This window comes from Bos mutus, chromosome 11 (genome assembly GCF_027580195.1).
Source record: "Bos mutus isolate GX-2022 chromosome 11, NWIPB_WYAK_1.1, whole genome shotgun sequence".
NCBI lineage: Eukaryota > Metazoa > Chordata > Mammalia > Artiodactyla > Bovidae > Bos > Bos mutus.
In genome coordinates, this window is record NC_091627.1 from 86,804,884 (window position 1) to 86,823,820 (window position 18,937).

Here is an 18,937-nt window from a genome sequence, read left to right on the forward strand (position 1 = left end):
AAATACAGTGTTGAGTCACCACTAGACTGGGGGCCCAGGGATAAGCAAAAGCTGAAGGCATCCGTTTCTGGTTCCTGCTGGCTGCTTTATCAGCTTTGAGGAATCACTTCAGTGTTCCTTTTGCTGACGGTGCTCTGTACGTGGAGGAGGGTTGGGCCAGACCAGAGCAGGACACCTTAGACAGCTGAAGTCTGCAAGTTTGGTTTGGGTTTTAACATTCTTTTTGTACGTTTCTTAAATTGCTTCATAATTTGCTTTAGAACGTTTCTGGCTACACATTATTGAAAAACTATCGAGCAGAGGCTCTATTTGTGTTGTTTTTATAGTGCTTTCCTCCAGTGGTCAGTCCTTTTCTTTTTTCCTTCCTCCTACTTCCTTCAGAAAAAAAGCCCTTTATTTTCTTCTCTCATTTCTCCTGTACACTTCTCTGTCTTTTGATTTCTTTTGGCTTCTGTTGGTTGAACATATCAATGTACAGGGACTCAATTCTAAGTTACCCACATTACTGGTTATAGAAGGCAGTCCTGGCCGTGACGAGGCAAGCAGCTACAGCAAGGTCTGCGGTGCATCTAGAAGGCAGTTAGGTATCTGGATTTTGTCCTTGAGAATAAGGACCGTATTCATTTTCATATTTCTAATACATAGTAAAGGACAGTCAATGAATGTTGAATGAATATGATGGGCTATATTGATCTGACCTGGAATTAAATTGATTGTTTCCTTGGTATACATAAAAAGGGTCATAGTTTAAAAATCCATTTATCCCTCAAATGGCACAAAAATTTTTAACCAACGTCTTCTTTAATTTTCCTTTTTGCTCACCTGAGAGGGAAAAAACCAAATAACTGAAATATACTTAAAATATCAAGGAACTTCTTAAAGCATTATTACTAAGGGTAAAGTTGTTTTAATTTACATCTGCCATTATTAATGAAAGATTTTTACATACTTATTTTAGTATTTATTAAAATAGATTTTAAAAACCAAGACTTGTTTCAAAATATTTTCAGACGTTGTGTTCAGTAGCTCAACATGAGCAGCACTAACCCTTCTAAATTTACTTAATTTTCCTGTAATTAATTTCTTGGTAAGGAATTTGAACGTTATAAACTCATTTTAAGGTTTTGTTTTTTATTTGTGAAATGTCATATGTGCCTGGCAAATAATAATTAATCAATGGATACATATCTGTGAGGATGAAAATACCTTGCATAAATAATAGCAAAAAAATTCTACACTTTTCTTTTTCAAGGGTTGGTAAGTTAAGCTTCCAAGGGAAACTGCTGAGATCCACGTTTTTTTATTTGTGGCTTTAGTGTTTGAAATAAATGACTTGTCAAACCCTGATCTGAAGACTTTGTTTTTAATGTTGACTTACACTATGGAAATTGCTTATGTTTTAGTCACATGTTCACCAAGAACCTAGTAAGAGAATTCCTTCTTGGAGTGGTCGCCCAATCTGGATGGAAAAGATGGTCATGTGCAGGGTGAAAGTCCCACACACGTTTGCTGTTCACTCATACACCCGTCCCACGATATGTCAGTACTGCAAGCGGTTACTGAAAGGCCTCTTTCGCCAGGGAATGCAGTGTAAAGGTAGGATTGCATGATTTTCTGAAGTAAAATTCATATTTGTTTTTGTTAGCAAATATAACATAAAATATTTTTTACTTCAGAAGCCTTAAGCAAATAAATTGGTCTCATAGTTAAGAAAGAAATACGCATATATGTGTATCTATTAATGATGACTCCTATCTGCAACATGTGTGTTCTGTACCAGGAGCTATGCTAAAGAAAAATTAGAGTGTAAACAGAAAAACTAGAATTTGAATCTGTGAGATGTGGCTGCTTAACAATTGTCAATATGGAACCATTAGTGAGCAGGTAAGCTAATATTTGAGCTTAAGTCTTTCTGATTCCAGAGCCAGACACTACCCAAAATATAAAATAATGCCCTCCTCTTTCCATTAAATGGAATCACCGACTTGATGGACATGAGTGAGCAAGCTCTGGGAGTTGGTGATGGACAGGAGGCCTGGCATGCTGCAGTCCATGGCGTCACAAAGAGCTGGACACGACTGAGTGACTGAACTGAACTTTCCATTAAGTATTCATACACACACACACACAGCAACATGTTACAAGAGTTTTATTTTTGCTTTAATTATGGGGCTGTGAGAGCCGTACCAAAATTGTCATTCTAAACAATCACACTGAAACAGGCAGAAATAGTAGAAGCTACTGGAATTATTATGGGGACCATCTATATTTAGATACTAACCCAAAACACTGTCATAGAATTCCAAAAACATCTCTAATGAACTATGTTTTTAATAGAGTAATGGTTTCCTGTAGTTATATAATGTTTTAATGCTTTTAAAAGATGCTTTTATCTTTTTGTCTCACGTCTTCTCAACAGTGCTGCACAACTATGTGAAAACCAAAATAGAGATATTAAATGTGTTATTAGGCATTGAGCCAAGATAAGATATAGGTAATCTGTCTATAATCTTATGTACTTATTTTTCATGTGATTACTGTAATTATCATTACTTCTTGATACCATACTTTTTATGTAAAAGTATTTGTGGAATTGAATTACCTAGTTTTATCTAGGTAAAACATTGGAATTGAGATCTTTGCAACAATAAGTTCTGTTTTCAGTGTTGAATTAAATAATTTATGTATAAATTTATAAGTATATAAGAAAACTTTTTTTAGCAATATTTTGCTACATACATAGAGAATACATTGTACATTTGTTGCCAATATTTAATAACCATCAGGCAAGCTTAATTAAATGTTGAAATTTTATTTCAACAGCTTACTTTTGAATATGAGTTAATATATAAATTAATACTTTAAATATCAACACTAAAGTGTACTGGCAAGCAGCCACTAAAGAATGTTTTGGGAAAGAACATTAAGAACAGATGTACAAATTCTAGCCAGCAGATAATCTTAGTAAAGGTAGTAAATATGCCGTTCTGCTGAGTAGAACAGAAACATTCTAAAACCACATGCAAAAAAGCACAGTACTTTTTAAAAGAATAAAATATGGAAGTAGGTTAATGAATTTTGAAATAAAATCAATTAACTATGTGACTGGCTTAGTAGTTTAACTTCTTAGAGCTCTAAAAGAATAATGTTTTTTGCTTATATTGGTTCAGAAAGTATCAAAAAGTCATAATTTATTTAGTAATCCCTGTATTTTTACTTCAAAAGTAAAATAGACATTTTCATTCACTTGTTAAGCTAAGAAAAAAAATAGTTAAGATAAAACAGTTATGCAGAATCATTTGAGAAAAATGTACAATTCTAAGAGCAGTTAATTTATTCATTCATCTGTTTTCCACTTTGTTATATTAAAATTTCAGGGCAGCTTATATAAGCACATATAGGATAAAAGAAAACATAAATAAATTAATAAAAAACATGGGCAGGAATATAGAGAAGTGTAAATGACTGTCATTAGAACTACATACTTACTGCATATGGGTGGTAAACTTGGCTTTACATTTCAGAGGGAAAGGGAAACCTTGTTATTTTCACAATTTGCAAACTTCATGAGATAAAAAACATTTAAATGTATGCCAGTGTTAATACTAGTTCATGTGAATTTTCCTAGGGCCTCACCTTTTTAAAGACATTACGTAATGCAGGTTTTCTCATCCACCAAATTATTATTTCATAGAGCTTTTTCTTATAATGACCTTTCTGTATTCTATTGGCATGATACCAAGAGTTTTCTTCAGTTATAGAAGTTACAAAATTATTCTAAATCAGGACTTGAAATTATTTTTACCCTTTTATTGTTGGTAGAATTATTTTGAAGGTGGTGTTAGATAGTAGTTATAGCAGTGGGTTTCAGTTTTAATGTTAATTAACTAAAGAAGTCATTAAAGTACCCGTTTCTCAACCTCACTCCCAGAGCTGATGACGTAGTAGGTTAGGGGTGGGGCCCAAACAAGATCGGGCATCTCAAAAGATGCTGATGTTCCGGGCCTGGTGACCACAATTTGAGAACCATGAGTTACACAGTAGTATTGAACAGCTTGGACGTCACTGACACTCATCTGCAGTACAATCAGCTCTGAGGTTCTTGCAGGCTGAAGAGAGCCATTATATACTACAGGTGGGGGACCTTATGCGTGAGAAGCTCAGTCCTTTCTTGCAAGGTTGTCTAGGAAAGCTCTTACTAATTCCTAATAAATGGTGTAGCATTGCAATTTCTTTTCTGCGTATGTACCAGGTCCTGATAATTAGGAATTGAAAGTAACTGCCTGACATATGTTGGAAAGGGATTTAATCAGCCTGAGAAACTCTTTAAGGGGGATATAGAAAGAAGAATGCGACGTAAGGGAGGGAAGCATGGATCTGTAGCATTTTGGCAAAGTGTTAAACAAGTGGTATAAATTTAATTTTACAGATAAAGAGACTGAATGATCCCTGAGGGATTAACCAACTATTAAGAGATGGTATCAGAATATGAAACCAGACCTTTTAAGACCTGAGTTCTTGTAGAGGAAATCTTTATTATTTCATCATCATTATTAATAATACTGTATGTGTGAGTAAAGAAAGTCTTTAACCATATCTGATACTGCCTGACTTTTTACATAAATTAATAAGATGAATATTTTGTTTTAGATTGTAAATTCAACTGCCATAAGCGATGTGCATCTAAAGTACCGAGAGACTGCCTTGGAGAGGTTACTTTCAATGGAGGTGAAAGTCTTTTTCTTAATTTCCAGAAAAGATCACAATTCTTTTGTGTATTATCTTTATATAAGGTTATATTTGCATATTTTATTTTGTTTACTTTGTTTCTTTGACTTTTTTCTGATTTAATAATCAAGCAAAATACAGATATCGCTAATAGTATACTTTTAATTATGCCTCTGGTCTCCTTTAACCACCTACCACTCTGTAGTCATATGTGGCAAATGATGCTGCATATTCTCATTTATCTTTAGACATAGCAAAACTTACTTTGTAACCGTGCTGTTGTCCCTAGAACTATTGCATATTTCTAGTATTTATTAACTACTTAATGAAAGCCAGGCACTGTTGTAAACATTTTATATATATTGACATTTAAACCTAAGAACAACCTTTTGAGATAAGGACTTAGAGATGAGTAAACTTAGGCACAGAAACATTAAATAATTTGCCTAAGAGATACAACCAGTAGTGATAGAGTTGGGATTTGAATCTGTGTGGTCTAGCATCTAAGTTCATAGTCTTTAGAAGTCATTGTACTGTCTCACTTTCTCTTTTTCCATCAAATAATCACTTAGCTGAACATTGTTGCTTTTTTACCTTTTTTCCCCCTCTTTTCAAGATTATATCACTCAAAGTGATTACCTTTTTTGAAAGAAAGGAGTAAACTTGCAGCATAATTTTTCCTTAATATTACATGGCTGGTAAAAATTGAATGTAAGTAGTTCTATAGGAAAGGCTTCCCTGGTGGCTCAGATGGTAAAGAATCTGCCTGCAGTGCAGGAGCCCTAGGTTCAAGCCTTAGGTTAGGAAGATTACCAGGAGAACGGATATAGGAGGAAAAGCATGAGGAGTGGAAATTAATCTCCTTAAGAGTTTAACATTTTCTCACGTGGCATGTTTTCTGTGGTTGCTGTTTAAGACCATTGACAGCGCATGATTGGTTTCTTCGTTTCAGTTGCTCAGAATTAATACAGCTTTTCTACATGATTGAAGTCTTTTCTAGATTTAGCTGGTTCATGTATTTTTGTCCTTGTCTACCTTTTGACAAATGGATATGAAGTACATTTATATTTATTTTAATGTTTATTTATCTCTTTCAGATATTTACTGTTTAATTAGGAGTTTTTTCCCTCTAAATTACTTGTTCACATGTTATATATTCTACTAATTCTTTGTCAGCTTCATTGAGATACGAGTTGTATACCATACAGTTCATACATTTAGTTTATTCCCAGTTATGCAGCCATCACTACAGCCTAATTTTAGGACGTGTTCATCATCCTGAGAAGAACTCCATACCAATTAGTTGTCACGTCCCATCCACTCTTCCCTGCTAGCCCCTGGCAACCACTAAGTCAACTTTTATCTGTATCAGTTTGTCCCTTCTAGACATTTCATATAAATAGGATCATACAATGTATAGTCTTTGTGACTAATTTCTCTCACTTAGCATAATGTTTTCAAGGTTCATCCATGTTGCATGTATCAATACTTCATTGTTTTTTTATTGATGAGTAGTATTCCTCTGCCTGAATGTTTCCACACTTGATTCATCACCAGTCAGCCATGGTCCTTTGAGTTGTATCCATTTTGGAGCTATTATGAACAAGGCAGTACATTTGAGTACAATTGACTACATGTGTTTCCATTCCACTTGGGTAGATAGCCAGTAATGGAACTGTTGAGTCATATGGTAGCTCTGTTTAACATTTTGAGGACTGCCAAACTGTTTACCAAAGCAGCCATACCATTTTACATTCCCACCAGCAGTGTATGAGGAGTCTCATTTCTACATATCCTTTCCACCACTTGTTAATTGTCTGTCATTTTGATTGTCACCATCCTAGTGAGTATGAAGTGTTGTCTCATTATGGTTTTGATGTGCATTTCCCAGATGGCTAACTGACATTGCGTATCTTTTTATATACCTCTTGGTCATTTTTATATCTGCTTCAGAGCAGTATCTCTTCTGGTCCTTTGCCCATTTAACTAGGTTATTTATTTATCTTTTTATTATGGAGTTGTAAGAATTCTTTAGATATTCTGGATACAAGTCCCTTATTTGATACATGATTTGCAGATACTTTCTACCATTCTGTACACTGCCTTTTCACTTTCTTTGAGGTGTCATTTGTAGCAGAGAAGTTTTAAATTTTGATGAAGTCCAATATATTTGTTTTTTCTTGTCATTTAGGTTTTTGGTGGTATAGCTAAGAAGGCTTTGCCTAACTCACAATCCCAAAGTTTACTCCTATGCTTTCTTCTAAGAGTGTTATAGATTATTTAAGTCTGTGATCTACTTTAAGTTAATTTTTGTAATTGATTTAAGGAAATCTTCCCAATTTTCTTTTTTCTTTTTTGCATATAAATATCCATTTCTCCTATGACCATACACTGAACAGAATGTTCTTTTTTCATTGTATTGTCTTAGACACTTGTGGAAAATGAGCTGACCAGGTCTATAATATAGTGGCTAACCTTTTACTTTGCTTCTAGTATCTTTTGTCATATCAAAATTTAAAATTCTGATGCAATCAAGTTAATTTTCTGCCTTATGATTTTTATACTTATATCATCCTAAGAAATATTTCTTTAACTTGAATCATAAAAATATTTTTCTGTAATTTCATTTAAGAATTTTAAAAATGGTTTTCACATTTGATATACTGTCTCTATTTAGGTATATTGATATTCCATTAATGTAAAATTCTGAATTCATTTAAAACTTTGCCAGAGCCATCTACTTTGGGAACAGATACAGATATACCAATGGATATTGACAGTAGTGACATGAACAGTGACGGTAGTCGGGGCTTGGATGACACAGAAGAACCATCTCCTCCAGAAGATAAAATGTTTTTCTTGGATCCATCTGATCTTGATGTGGAAAGAGACGAAGAAGCTGTTAAAACAATCAGGTAATGCGTGGGTATGGACTACAAGATATTTCCAAATGCAAGGTCAGTCCAGGAGTTCTGTTAAAAAATAACAAATCATATCTCTTTAAGTGGAACCTAGAAATGTAATTATAAAAAGAAAATTTTTTTTCTTGAAGTATAGTTGCTTTACAATGTCGTGTTAGTTTCTGCTGTACAGCAAAGTGAATCAGTTATACATAAACGTATATCCCTCTTTTTTTAGATTTCCTTCTCATTTAGATCACTATAGAGCACTGATTAGAGTTCCTTGTGCTCTACAGTAGGTTCTCATTAGTTATCTGTTTCATATACAGTACTACATGCTTGTCGATCCCAATCTCCCAATTCCTTCCACCCCCTAAAATGTAATTTAAAATCAGTTAAATTGTGGCTAATGCTTTTACATGTACCACATGTACATTTATTTTTCTGAAATAAATTATATTCCTCTTGCTGTCCACTCAAGATGAGAAGGTATGAGAATCCCATTTTCTTAAAAAGAAAAATGCTTTATTTAAATACTGTATTTAAATACCTAGCTGTGTAGCAGTCTTTCACAAAGTGCCAGCATTGGACTTCAGGTAAAGCAACCAGTTTCTTTACACAGGCATATTAGCTAATGTTGCAAACCCCAGTAAGAATCTATACCTGAGAATGTTGTACAGAGATGATGGTGATGAATTTGGGGGCAGTTTTCATATTGCAATTCATCTATTAGCTCTTTGTAAAAATGCTCCTGGATTATGAAACTTATATATCCTCCTATATTTATAGAAATTCAGTTTTTTTAGATATAGCCTATAAGATATACTACTTTGTGATACAGTGTTAACATTTTAAGCAGGTTTTGTTTTTCATTGGCAGCAAATAGGTGTTTAGAGAAAATTCATCATATGTCAGTCTCATATGGCTGAGTCATTTATTCAGTTTGTCTTATCATTAAATTATAGCCAGTCCAGGTTCGATGCATGATACTGGATGCTTGGGGCTAGTGCACTGGGACGACCCAGAGGGATGGTATGGGGAGGGAGGAGGGAGGAGGGTTCAGGATGGGGAACACATGTATACCTGTGGCAGATTCATTTTGATATTTGGCAAAACTAATACAATTATGTAAAGTTTAAAAATAAAATTAAAAAAAAATAATAAATAAATTACAGCTATTATTATCATTATCATTATTAACTAAATGTTTGCCCAAATTGGAGACTTAAGAGAACTAAGCTTGTTTCCTAATCATGGATACTTCACAGTTTAAGAGCAAGTATTTAACTGTTTGAGACTCAATTGAAAAACAGTGTATTTTTCACACACTTCTGCCAAGGTGCTCTTTCTCTCCAGCTACACTGTTACTGACCTGTGTTTCAGTATTACCTGATGTGACTCATTTCATTATTTATTATTTTTACTTTCTTAATACCTGTAAATCATTTTTCTTTCAGTGTCTTCTGTAAGTAATTGTTGCTGACAACATGAATAATGGACTTTGATATTTGAATTTTGTCCTGTTATGAATTTATTAATTTGTCATGTTATCTAGGGTACGATTTCTAGTAGCAATCCCAAATGAGACCCTCTCCCAGGCTCCAGATTTGCCAACCGGAGAGGATTCTTTCTGCTCTGTTTATTGTTTTCGTATGTCCTGTGGCCCTCCAGAAATATTCATGACAAATAATGATGATTTACAGTATTGTTGTAGGAAGGGGGGGACCCCACTCCAGGGCCCCAAGAGCGGGCTCTTGTCTAACACTCGGAAAAGAACTGTCGGAGGAGACACGTGCTGACAAAGCAAGAGATTTTATTGGGAAAGGGCACCCGGGTGGAGAGCAGTAAAGGGAACCCAGGAGAACAGCTCTGCCATGTGGCTCCTGGTCTCAGATTTTATGGTGATGAGATTAGTTTCCAGGTTGTCTTTGGCCAATCATTCTGATTCAGAGTCCTTCCTGGTGCCACATGCATTGCTCAGCAAAGATGGATGCTAGCGAGAGGGATTCTGGGAAGTGGGTGGACACGTGGTGTCTCCTTTTGACCTTTCCCGAACTCTTTTGGTTGGTAGTGGCTTATTAGTTCCATATGCCTTACCAGGACCTCCTGTTGTAAAACAACTCATGCAAATGGTTACTAGAGAGCCTGGCCAGGGTGGGCGGTTTCAGTCAGTATGCTTCCCCTAACAGTATCATCTTTGTCTTTTATAAATTAACTGTGTATCATCATAACAGGATTAATTTATCTTCTTAAGCCATTGTCTTCGTAAGATATTTTGAAGAATTTTAGTTTAATTATCTTTAGAAGGGTTTGATTTTACTGTATTGATGATCTTTTAAGTTAACATTATAAATATTTGTCATAAATTTAAAATATTTTGTAGTCCATCAACGAGCAATAACATTCCGCTGATGAGGGTCGTCCAGTCCATCAAGCACACAAAGAGGAAGAGCAGCACAATGGTGAAGGAAGGGTGGATGGTCCATTACACCAGCAGGGACACCCTGGTCAGTAATCACAGGCATCTTATTATGGTAGTGAAACTCTGTTATGTGCTTTACTTCGTGCGTTTTTTAAGTCCAAATGAGAATGAGATATATATTAAGACATCATAGTACACCAGAACCATCTTTATATTTAGGATGTTAGGAATATTTAAAAGGTGGACTATTCAATGTACTATTTTTATAAATTGGTAGAACAGTACAGAGTCAAAGCAAGTCTGATGGTACACCACCAAATGCACAATCTCTGAAAGAAAGAATTGGTATTCCCTGGTGGCTTACATGGTTAAGAATCTGTCTGCAATGCAGGAGACCCAGGTTCAATCTGTGGGTCAGGAAGATCTCCTGGAAAAGGGAATGGCAACCCACTCCAGTATTCTTGCCTGGAGAATCCCATGGACAGAGGAGCCTGGTGGGTTACAGTCCATGGAGTCGAAAAGAGTCGAACACAACTAAGCAACTTTCACTTCACAAACTTCTGCTCTGCAAAAGACAGTATTAAAAGATTGAGATGACAAGCCACAGACTTGGAAGAAATATTTACAAAAAAGATATCTGTAAAAGACTCTTCTCCAAAATATACAAAGAACTCTTAAAATTCAACAGTAAGAAAACTTAATAACCTGATTAAACAATGTGCTGAAGACCTTAACATGTACCTCACCAAAGAAGATACCTAGATAGCACATAAGCATATGAAATGATGCACCACATCTTATGTCATAGGGCAAATGCAAATTAAACAGTGAGATACTGCTGCCCATCTGTTAGAACAGCCAAAATCATAAACACTGAGAACACCAAATTCTGACAAGATGTAGAGCAACGAGAGCTTTCTTTGATTGCTGGTAGGAATGCAAAATGGTATTGCTAACATTTGAAGACAGTTTAGTAGTTTCATGCAAACCTAAAATGCTTTTACCAGATGATCTAGCAGTCGTACTCTTTGCTGTTTACCCAAAGGAAATAAAAACTTACATTCACATGGAAACCTGCATATGGATATTTATAATGGGTTTATTCATAATTGCCAAAAACCTGGAAATAATAGATCTCCTTCAGTAGGTAAATGGGTAAACAAACTGTTCTAAAGACAGTGGAATGTTATTCAGCACTAAAAAGCAATGAGCTGTTCAGCCATGAAAAGACTTGGAGCAATCTTAAGTCTATATTGCTACATGAAAGAAACCAATGTAGGAAGATTACATACTATATGCTTCCAACTATATTATTTTCCAGAAAAGGCAGACCTGTGGAGGGTACAGGGTGGGGACAAGTAGGAATGAATAGGTAGAACACAGAACTTTTAGGGCAGTGAAAATACTCTATGTAATACCGCAATGATAGGTACTTGTCATTATGCATTTGTCCAAACGCATAGAATGCACAGCACCAAGAGTGAGCTGAGTTATATAACCTATGGACGTTTATGATTATGATGTGTCAAATGTAGGTTCACCAGTTGTAACCATTGTACCACTCTGTTAAGGGTGTTGATGATGGGGTCTGGGGTTATACATGCCTAGGGACAGGAAGTATATATGGGAAATTTCTGCCCCTTCCCCTTAATTTGCGATGAACCTTAAATGGTTCCCAAAAAGTAAAGTATTAATTTTAAAAAATTGTTTATAGACACATGTTTAAAAAACAAATGCTGCATGGCAAAGAACAGAAACAAAGACAAACAACAAACTGGAAAAAGTTTTTTTTTCAACCCAGAACACAATAGAAAAAAAGGCAATGAATCTGAACAGACAGGTCTCAGACAAGGAAATGCAAATTACTCTTAAACATAAGATCTTGATCTCATTTTTAATAAAAAAAAAAATACAGTTTAAAATGTTACGAAAATACTAGCCAAGTAGTATACTAATTGAATAGCCAAAGCAGTCTTGAGAAAGAATGGAGCTGGAGGAATCAACCTTCCTGACTTCAGATTATACTACAAAGCTGCAGTCATCAAGATGATATGGTACTGGCACAAAAACAGAAATATAGACCAATGGAACAAGATAGAAAGCCCAGAAATAAACCCATGCACCTGTGGGTACTTTATTTTTGACAGAGGAGGCAAATATATACAATGGGGCAAAGACAGCCTCTTCGATAAATGGTGCTGGGAAAACTGGACAGCTACATGTAAAAGAATGAAATTAGAACACTTCCAAACACCATACACAAAGATAAACTCAAAATGGATTAAAGACCTAAATGTAAGACCAGAAACTATAAAACTCTTAGAGGAAAACATAGACAGAACACTCGATGACATAAATCAAGATCCTCTATGACCCACCCCCTAGAGTAATGGAAATAAAAGTAAACAAGTGGGACCTGATTAAACTTCAAAGCTTTTGCACAGCAAAGGTAACTATAAGCAAGGTGAAAAGACATCCCTCAGAACGGGAGAAAATAATAGCAAATGAAACAACTGACAAGGATTAATTTCCAAAATATACAAGCAGCTCATACAACTCAGTACCAGAAAAACAAACAACCCAATCAAAAAGTGGGGGAAAGACCTAAACAGACATTTCTCCAAAGAAGATATACAGATAGCTAACAAACACATGAAAAGATGCTCAACATCGCTCATTATTAGAGAAATGCAAATCAAAACCACCATGAGATATCACCTCACACCGCTCAGAATGACCATCATCAAAAAGTCTATAAACAAAAATGCTTTAGAGGGTGTGAAGAAAAGGGAACGCTCTTGCACTGTTGGTGGGAATATAAATTGATACAGCCACTATGGAAGACGGTATGGAGATTCCTTAAAAAACTAGGAATAAAACTACCATATGACCCAGCAATCCCACTCCTGAATAAACCCTGAAGTTGAAAAAGACACGTGTATCCCATTGTTCATTGCAGCACTATTTACAATAGCTAGAACATGGAAGCAACCTAGATGTCCATCAACAGATTAATGGATTAAGTTGTGGTACATATACACAATGGAATATTAGTCATAAAAAGGAATGCATTTGAGTCAGTTCTAATGAGGTGGATGAACCTAGAACCTATTACACAGAGTGAAGTAAGTCAGAAAGAGAAAGATGAATATCATATACTAATGCATATTTCTCCACTCTTCTCCAGTAGCATATTGGGCACCTACCAACTTGGGGAGTTTATCTTTCAGTGTCATACCTTTTTGCCTATTCATACTGTTCATGGGGTTCTCAGGCAGGAATACTGAAGTGGTTTGCCATTCCCTTCTCCAGTGGACCACGTTTTGTCAGAACTCTCTGCCATGACCCCTCTGTCGTTGGTGGCCCTACGAGGCATGGCTCATAGTTTCCTTGAGCTAGACAAGGCTGTGGTCCATGTGATGAGATTGGTTCGTTTTCTGTGATTGTGGTTTTCATTCTGTCTGCCCTATGATGGATAAGAATAAGAGGCTTATGGAAGCTTCCTGATGGGAGAGCCTGACTGAGGGGGAAACTGGGTCTTGTTCTGATGGTCCAGGCCATTTTCAGATAAATCTTTAATCCAATTTTCTATTGATGGGCAGGGCTGTGTTCCCTCCCTGTTGCTTAACCTGAGGCCAAACTGTGGTGGAGGTAGTGAAGATGATAGCGACCTCCTTCAAAAGGTCCATGCACGCACTGCTGCACTCAGTGCCCCCAACCCTGTAGCAGGCCACCGCCGACCCACACCTCTGCCAGAGACTCCTGGGTACTCATGGACATGTCTGGGTCAGTTTCTTGTGGGGTCACTGCTCCTTTCTCCTGGGACCTGGTGCACACAAGGTTTTGTTTGTACCCTCCAAGAATCTGTTTCCTCAGTTCCTGTGTAAGTTCTGGTGGTTCTATGGTGGGGTTAATGGTGACCTCCTCCAAGAGGGCTTATGCCATACCCAGGTCTGCTGCCCCCAGAGCCCCTCCAGCAGGCCACTGCTGACCCGTACCTCCACAGGTGACACTCAGACATAGTTCTGGATCAGTCTTTGTGAGTTGGGTGTGCATTTTGTGACCTTCCCAGGTCTGAGCAGCTCAGGTGACCAACTGCTTGGAGATTGCACTGTCCCAGGTGGGCCATGTGCCTTAATGACCTCCTCGTCCCGGCCACTCGGTTTCCCAGGTGTACTGCTAGAGCAAAAACACCCAGTTGTGGATGTGACAGGTGATGGTAGTAAAGTCCGATGCTGTAGAGAGCAATATTGCATAGGAACCTGGAATGTTAAGTCCATGACTCAAGGCAAATTGGAAGTGGTCAAACAGGAGATGGCAAGGGTGAACATCGACATTTTAGGAATCAGTGACCTAAAATGGACTGGAATGGGTGAATTTAATTCAGATGACCATTATATCTGCTACTGTGGGGATGAATCCCTTAGAAGAAATGGAGTACCCATCATAGTCAACAAGAGTCCAAAATGCAGTACTTGGATGCAATCTCAAAAATGACAGAATAATCTCTGTTCATTTCCAAGGCACCATGCATTATCACAGTAATCCAAGTCTATGCCCTGACCAATAATGCTGAAGAAGCTGAACAGTTCTGTGAAGTACCTACAAGACCTTCTAGAACTAATACCCAAAAAAGGTGTCATTTTCATTATAGGGGACTGGAATGCAAAAGTAGGAAGTCAAGAGATACCTGGAGTAACAGGCATATGTGGCCTTGGAGTACAAAACAAAGCAGGGCGAAGGCTAACAGAGTTTGCAAAGAAAACACACTGGTCGTAGCAAACGCCCTCTTCCAACAACACAAGAGAAGACTGTACACATGGATATCACCAGATGTCCAACACTGAAATCAGATTGATTGATTATATTCTTTGCAGCCAAAGATGGAGAAGCTCTATACAGTCAGCAAAAACAAGACCGGGAGCTGACTGTGGCTCGGATCATGAACTCCTTATTGCCAAATTCAGACTTAAATTGAAGAAAGTAGGAAAAACCACTAGACCATTCAGGTATGACCTAAATCAAATCCCTTATACAGTAGAAGTGACAATTAGATCCAAGGGATTAGATCTGATAGAGTGCCTGAAGAACTATGGATGGAGATTCGTGACTTTGTACAAGAGGCAGTGATCAAGACCATCCCCAAGAAAAAGAAATGCAAAAAGGCCAAATGGTTGTTTGATGAAGCCTTACAAATAGCTGAGAAAAGAAGAGAAGTGAAAGGCAAAGGAGAAAGGGAAATATATACCCATTTGAATGCAGAGTTCCAAAGAACAGCAAGGAGAGATAAGAAAGCCTTCCTCAGTGATTAGTGCAAAGAAATAGAGGAAAACAATAGAATGGGAAAAGATTAGCGATCTCTTCAAGAAAATTAGAGATACCAAGGGAACATTTCATGCAAAGATGGGCACAATAAAGGACACAAATGGTATGCACCTGATAGAAGCAGAGGATAAGAAGAGGCAGCAAGAATACACAGAAGAACTATACAGGAAAAAAAAAAAAAAAGAACTATACAGAAAAGATCTTCATGACCCAGATAACCACGATGGTGTGATCACTCACCTAGAGCCAGACATCCTGGAATGTGAGGTCAAGTGGGCCTTAGGAAGCATCACTGTGAAGTGAAGAGGAACTCAAAAGCCTCTTGATGAAAGTGAAAGTGGAGAGTGAAAAAATTGGCTTAAAGCTCAACATTCAGAAAACGAAGATCATGGCATCTGGTCCCATCACTTCATGGGAAATAGATGGGGGAACAGTGGAAACAGTGTCAGACTTTATTTTTCTGGGCTCCAAAATCACTGCAGATGGTGACTGCAGCCATGAAATTAGAAGACGCTTACTCCTAGGAAGGAAAGTTATGACCAACCTAGATAGCATATTCAAAAGCAGAGACATTACTTTGCCAACAGAGGTTCGTCTAGTCAAGGCTATGGTTTTTCCTGTGGTCATGTATGGATGTGAGAGTTGGACTGTGAAGAAGGCTGAGTGCCAAAGAATTGATGCTTTTGAACTGTGGTGTTGGAGAAGACTCTTAAGAGTCCCTTGGACTGCAAGGAGATCCAACCAGTCCATTTTGAAGGAGATCAGCCTTGGGATTTCTTTGGAGGGAATGATGCTGAAGCTGAAACTCCAGTACTTTGGCCACCTCATGCGAAGAGTTGACTCATTGGAAAAGACTCTGATGCTGGGAGGGATTGGGGGTAAGAGGAGAAGGGGACGACAGAGGATGAGATGGCTGGATGGCATCACCGACTCGATGGACGTGAGTCTCAGTGAACTCTGGGAGTTGGTGATGGACAGGGAGGCCTGGCGTGCTGCGATTCATGGGGTCGCAAAGAGTCGGACACGACTGAGCGACTGATCTGATCTGATCTGAGTGGAGGTGATGGAATTCCAGTTGAGCTATTTCAAATCCTGAAAGATGATGCTGTCAAAGTGTTGCACTCAATATGCCAGCAAATTTGGGAAACTCAGCAGTGGCCACAGGACTGGAAAAGGTCAGTTTTCATTCCAATCCCAAAGAAAGGCAATGCCAAAGAATGCTCAAACTACCATACAATTGCACTCATCTCACACGCTAACAAAGTAATGCTCAAAATTCTCCAAGCCAGGCTTTAATAGTACGTGAACCGTGAACTTCCAGACATTCAAAGTGGATTTAGAAAAGACAGAGGAACCAGAGATCAAATTGCCAACATCCGTTGGATCATCAAAAAAGCAAGAGTTCCAGGAAAACATCTACTTCTGCTTTGTTGACTATGCCAAATCCTTTGACTGTGTGGATCACAACAAACTGTGGAAAATTCTTCAAAAGATGGGGTTACTAGACCACCTGACCTGCCTCCTGAGAAATCTGTATGCAGGTCAAGAAGCAACAGTTAGAACTGGACATGGAACAACAGACTGGTAGCAAATCGGGAAAGGAATGCGTCTGGTTCCAAATCGGGAAAGGCTGTATTGTCACCCTGCTTATTTAACTTACATGCAGAGTGCATCGTGCGAAATGCCAGACTGGATGAAGCACAAGCTGGAATCATGATGGCTGGGAGGAATATCTATAATCTCAGATATGCAGATGAGACCACCCTCATGGCAGAAAGCGAAGAACTGAACATTCTCTTGATGAATGTGAAAGAGGAGTGAAAAAGTAGGCTTAAAACTCAACATTCAGAAAACGAAGATCAGAAAACGAAGATTATGGCGTCCAGTCCCATCACTTCATGGCAAATAGATGGGGAAACAATGGAAAGAGTGCGAGACTTGTATTTTGGGGGGCTCCAAAATCACTGCAGATGGTGACTATAGCTTTACAATAAAGACGCTTGCTCCTTGGAAGAAACGCTATGACCAAACTAGACAGCATATTAAAAAGCAGAGACATTACTTTGCCAACAAAGGTCCATCTAGTTAAAGTGATGGTTTTTCCAGTAGTCATGTATGGATGAGAGAGTTGGACTATAAACAAAACTGAGCGCCGAAGAATTGATGCTTTTGAACTGTGGTGTTGGAGAAGACTCTTGAGAGGCCCTTGGACTGCAGGGTGATCCAACCAGTCCATCCTAAAGGAAATCAGTCCTGAATATTCATTGGAGGGACTGATGCTGAAGCTGAAACTCCAATACTTTGGCCACCTAATGTGAAGAACCAACTCAATGGAAAAGACCCTGATGCTGGGAAAGATTGAAGGCCGGAGGAGAAGGGGACGACAGGAGATGAGATGGTGGATGGCATCGCTAACGCGGTGGACATGAGTTGAGTAGGCTCTGGGAGTTGGTGATGGACAGGGAGGCCTGGCATGATGCAGTCTATGGGATCACAAAGTCAGACACAACTGAGCAACTGAACTGAACTAAACACATACACAGAATGTAGAAAAATGATACTGAAGAATTTATTTGCAGGGCAGCAGTGGAGAACAGACATGGAAAGAGACTTATGGACATGGGGAGAGAGGAGGAGAGGGTGAGATGTATGGAGAGAGTAGCATGGAAATTTACATTACCATATGTAAAATAGCCAATGGGAATTTGCTGTATGTCTCAAACTCAAATGGGCTCTTTATCAACCTGGATGGGTGGGATAGGAAGGTAGATGGGAGGGAGGTTCAGAAGGGAGGAGATATATATATATACACCTGTGGCTGATTCATGTTGAGGTTTGACAGAAAGCAACAAAATCCTGTAAAGCAATTACCTTTCAATTAAATAAATTTTAGAAAATGTTACGAAAATACTAGTTTTTATTTATCAGTGTAGCACAGGATGAAAAGGGTTAGTAATAAGCTGTATTAGTGAAGGTTTGAGTAAATAACACCCTCATGTTACTGATGAGACTGTAAGTTGGATCCAGAAATAGAGGAATAACTGAACACTGTCAAGAAAAATTACATATGCATTTATCTTTTGATCCAGTAAGGCATACTTTAGAAATTTAGTCCATGGATAAATTAAGTATTTGTGTGTGCATGCATGAGATTCCTGAAAAGAAACCTCCAAAATGTAGTAACATTGTTTGCCTTGAGTAAAGGTGGGAGTGAGATAGGGGTGATGATGGAAGTATACTTTTCACTATCTTTTTAATTTTTCAAATTTTGAAGCTCATGAATTTTATACCAGTACAAACTTATAGATAAGAGATGAGAGGGAATGGAGAGTTCAGACACTTTGGAGGAATCATTACTTTTGAACCTTACAGTTTTGTGCTCTTTGTAGAGAAAAAGGCATTATTGGAGACTGGACAGCAAATGTCTTACACTGTTTCAAAACGAATCTGGATCAAAGTATTATAAGGTAAAAATTTCACATCTTTTAAAAATATGTACATTAAAATACTGTGTGTTTTCCAAATATATCCAAGTAATATTTATTAGTTGTTATATTGGATT

At 37.6% G+C, this 18,937-nt stretch overlaps 1 protein-coding gene across 4 annotated transcripts in view; it reads left to right on the forward strand.

The window, feature by feature from the left end:
• Nucleotides 1-18,937, forward strand: part of PRKD3 (protein kinase D3) — an 87,908-nt gene that overhangs the window by 47,789 nt on the left and 21,182 nt on the right. For all 4 annotated transcript variants that reach the window (XM_070379730.1, XM_070379727.1, XM_070379728.1 and 1 more), the window contains 5 exons: nucleotides 1,404-1,596; nucleotides 4,651-4,728; nucleotides 7,460-7,643; nucleotides 10,012-10,135; nucleotides 18,765-18,842. In XM_070379730.1, coding sequence (XP_070235831.1) covers nucleotides 1,404-1,596; nucleotides 4,651-4,728; nucleotides 7,460-7,643; nucleotides 10,012-10,135; nucleotides 18,765-18,842 — 657 coding nt within the window. The remainder of the gene's footprint in view (nucleotides 1-1,403; nucleotides 1,597-4,650; nucleotides 4,729-7,459; nucleotides 7,644-10,011; nucleotides 10,136-18,764; nucleotides 18,843-18,937) is intronic.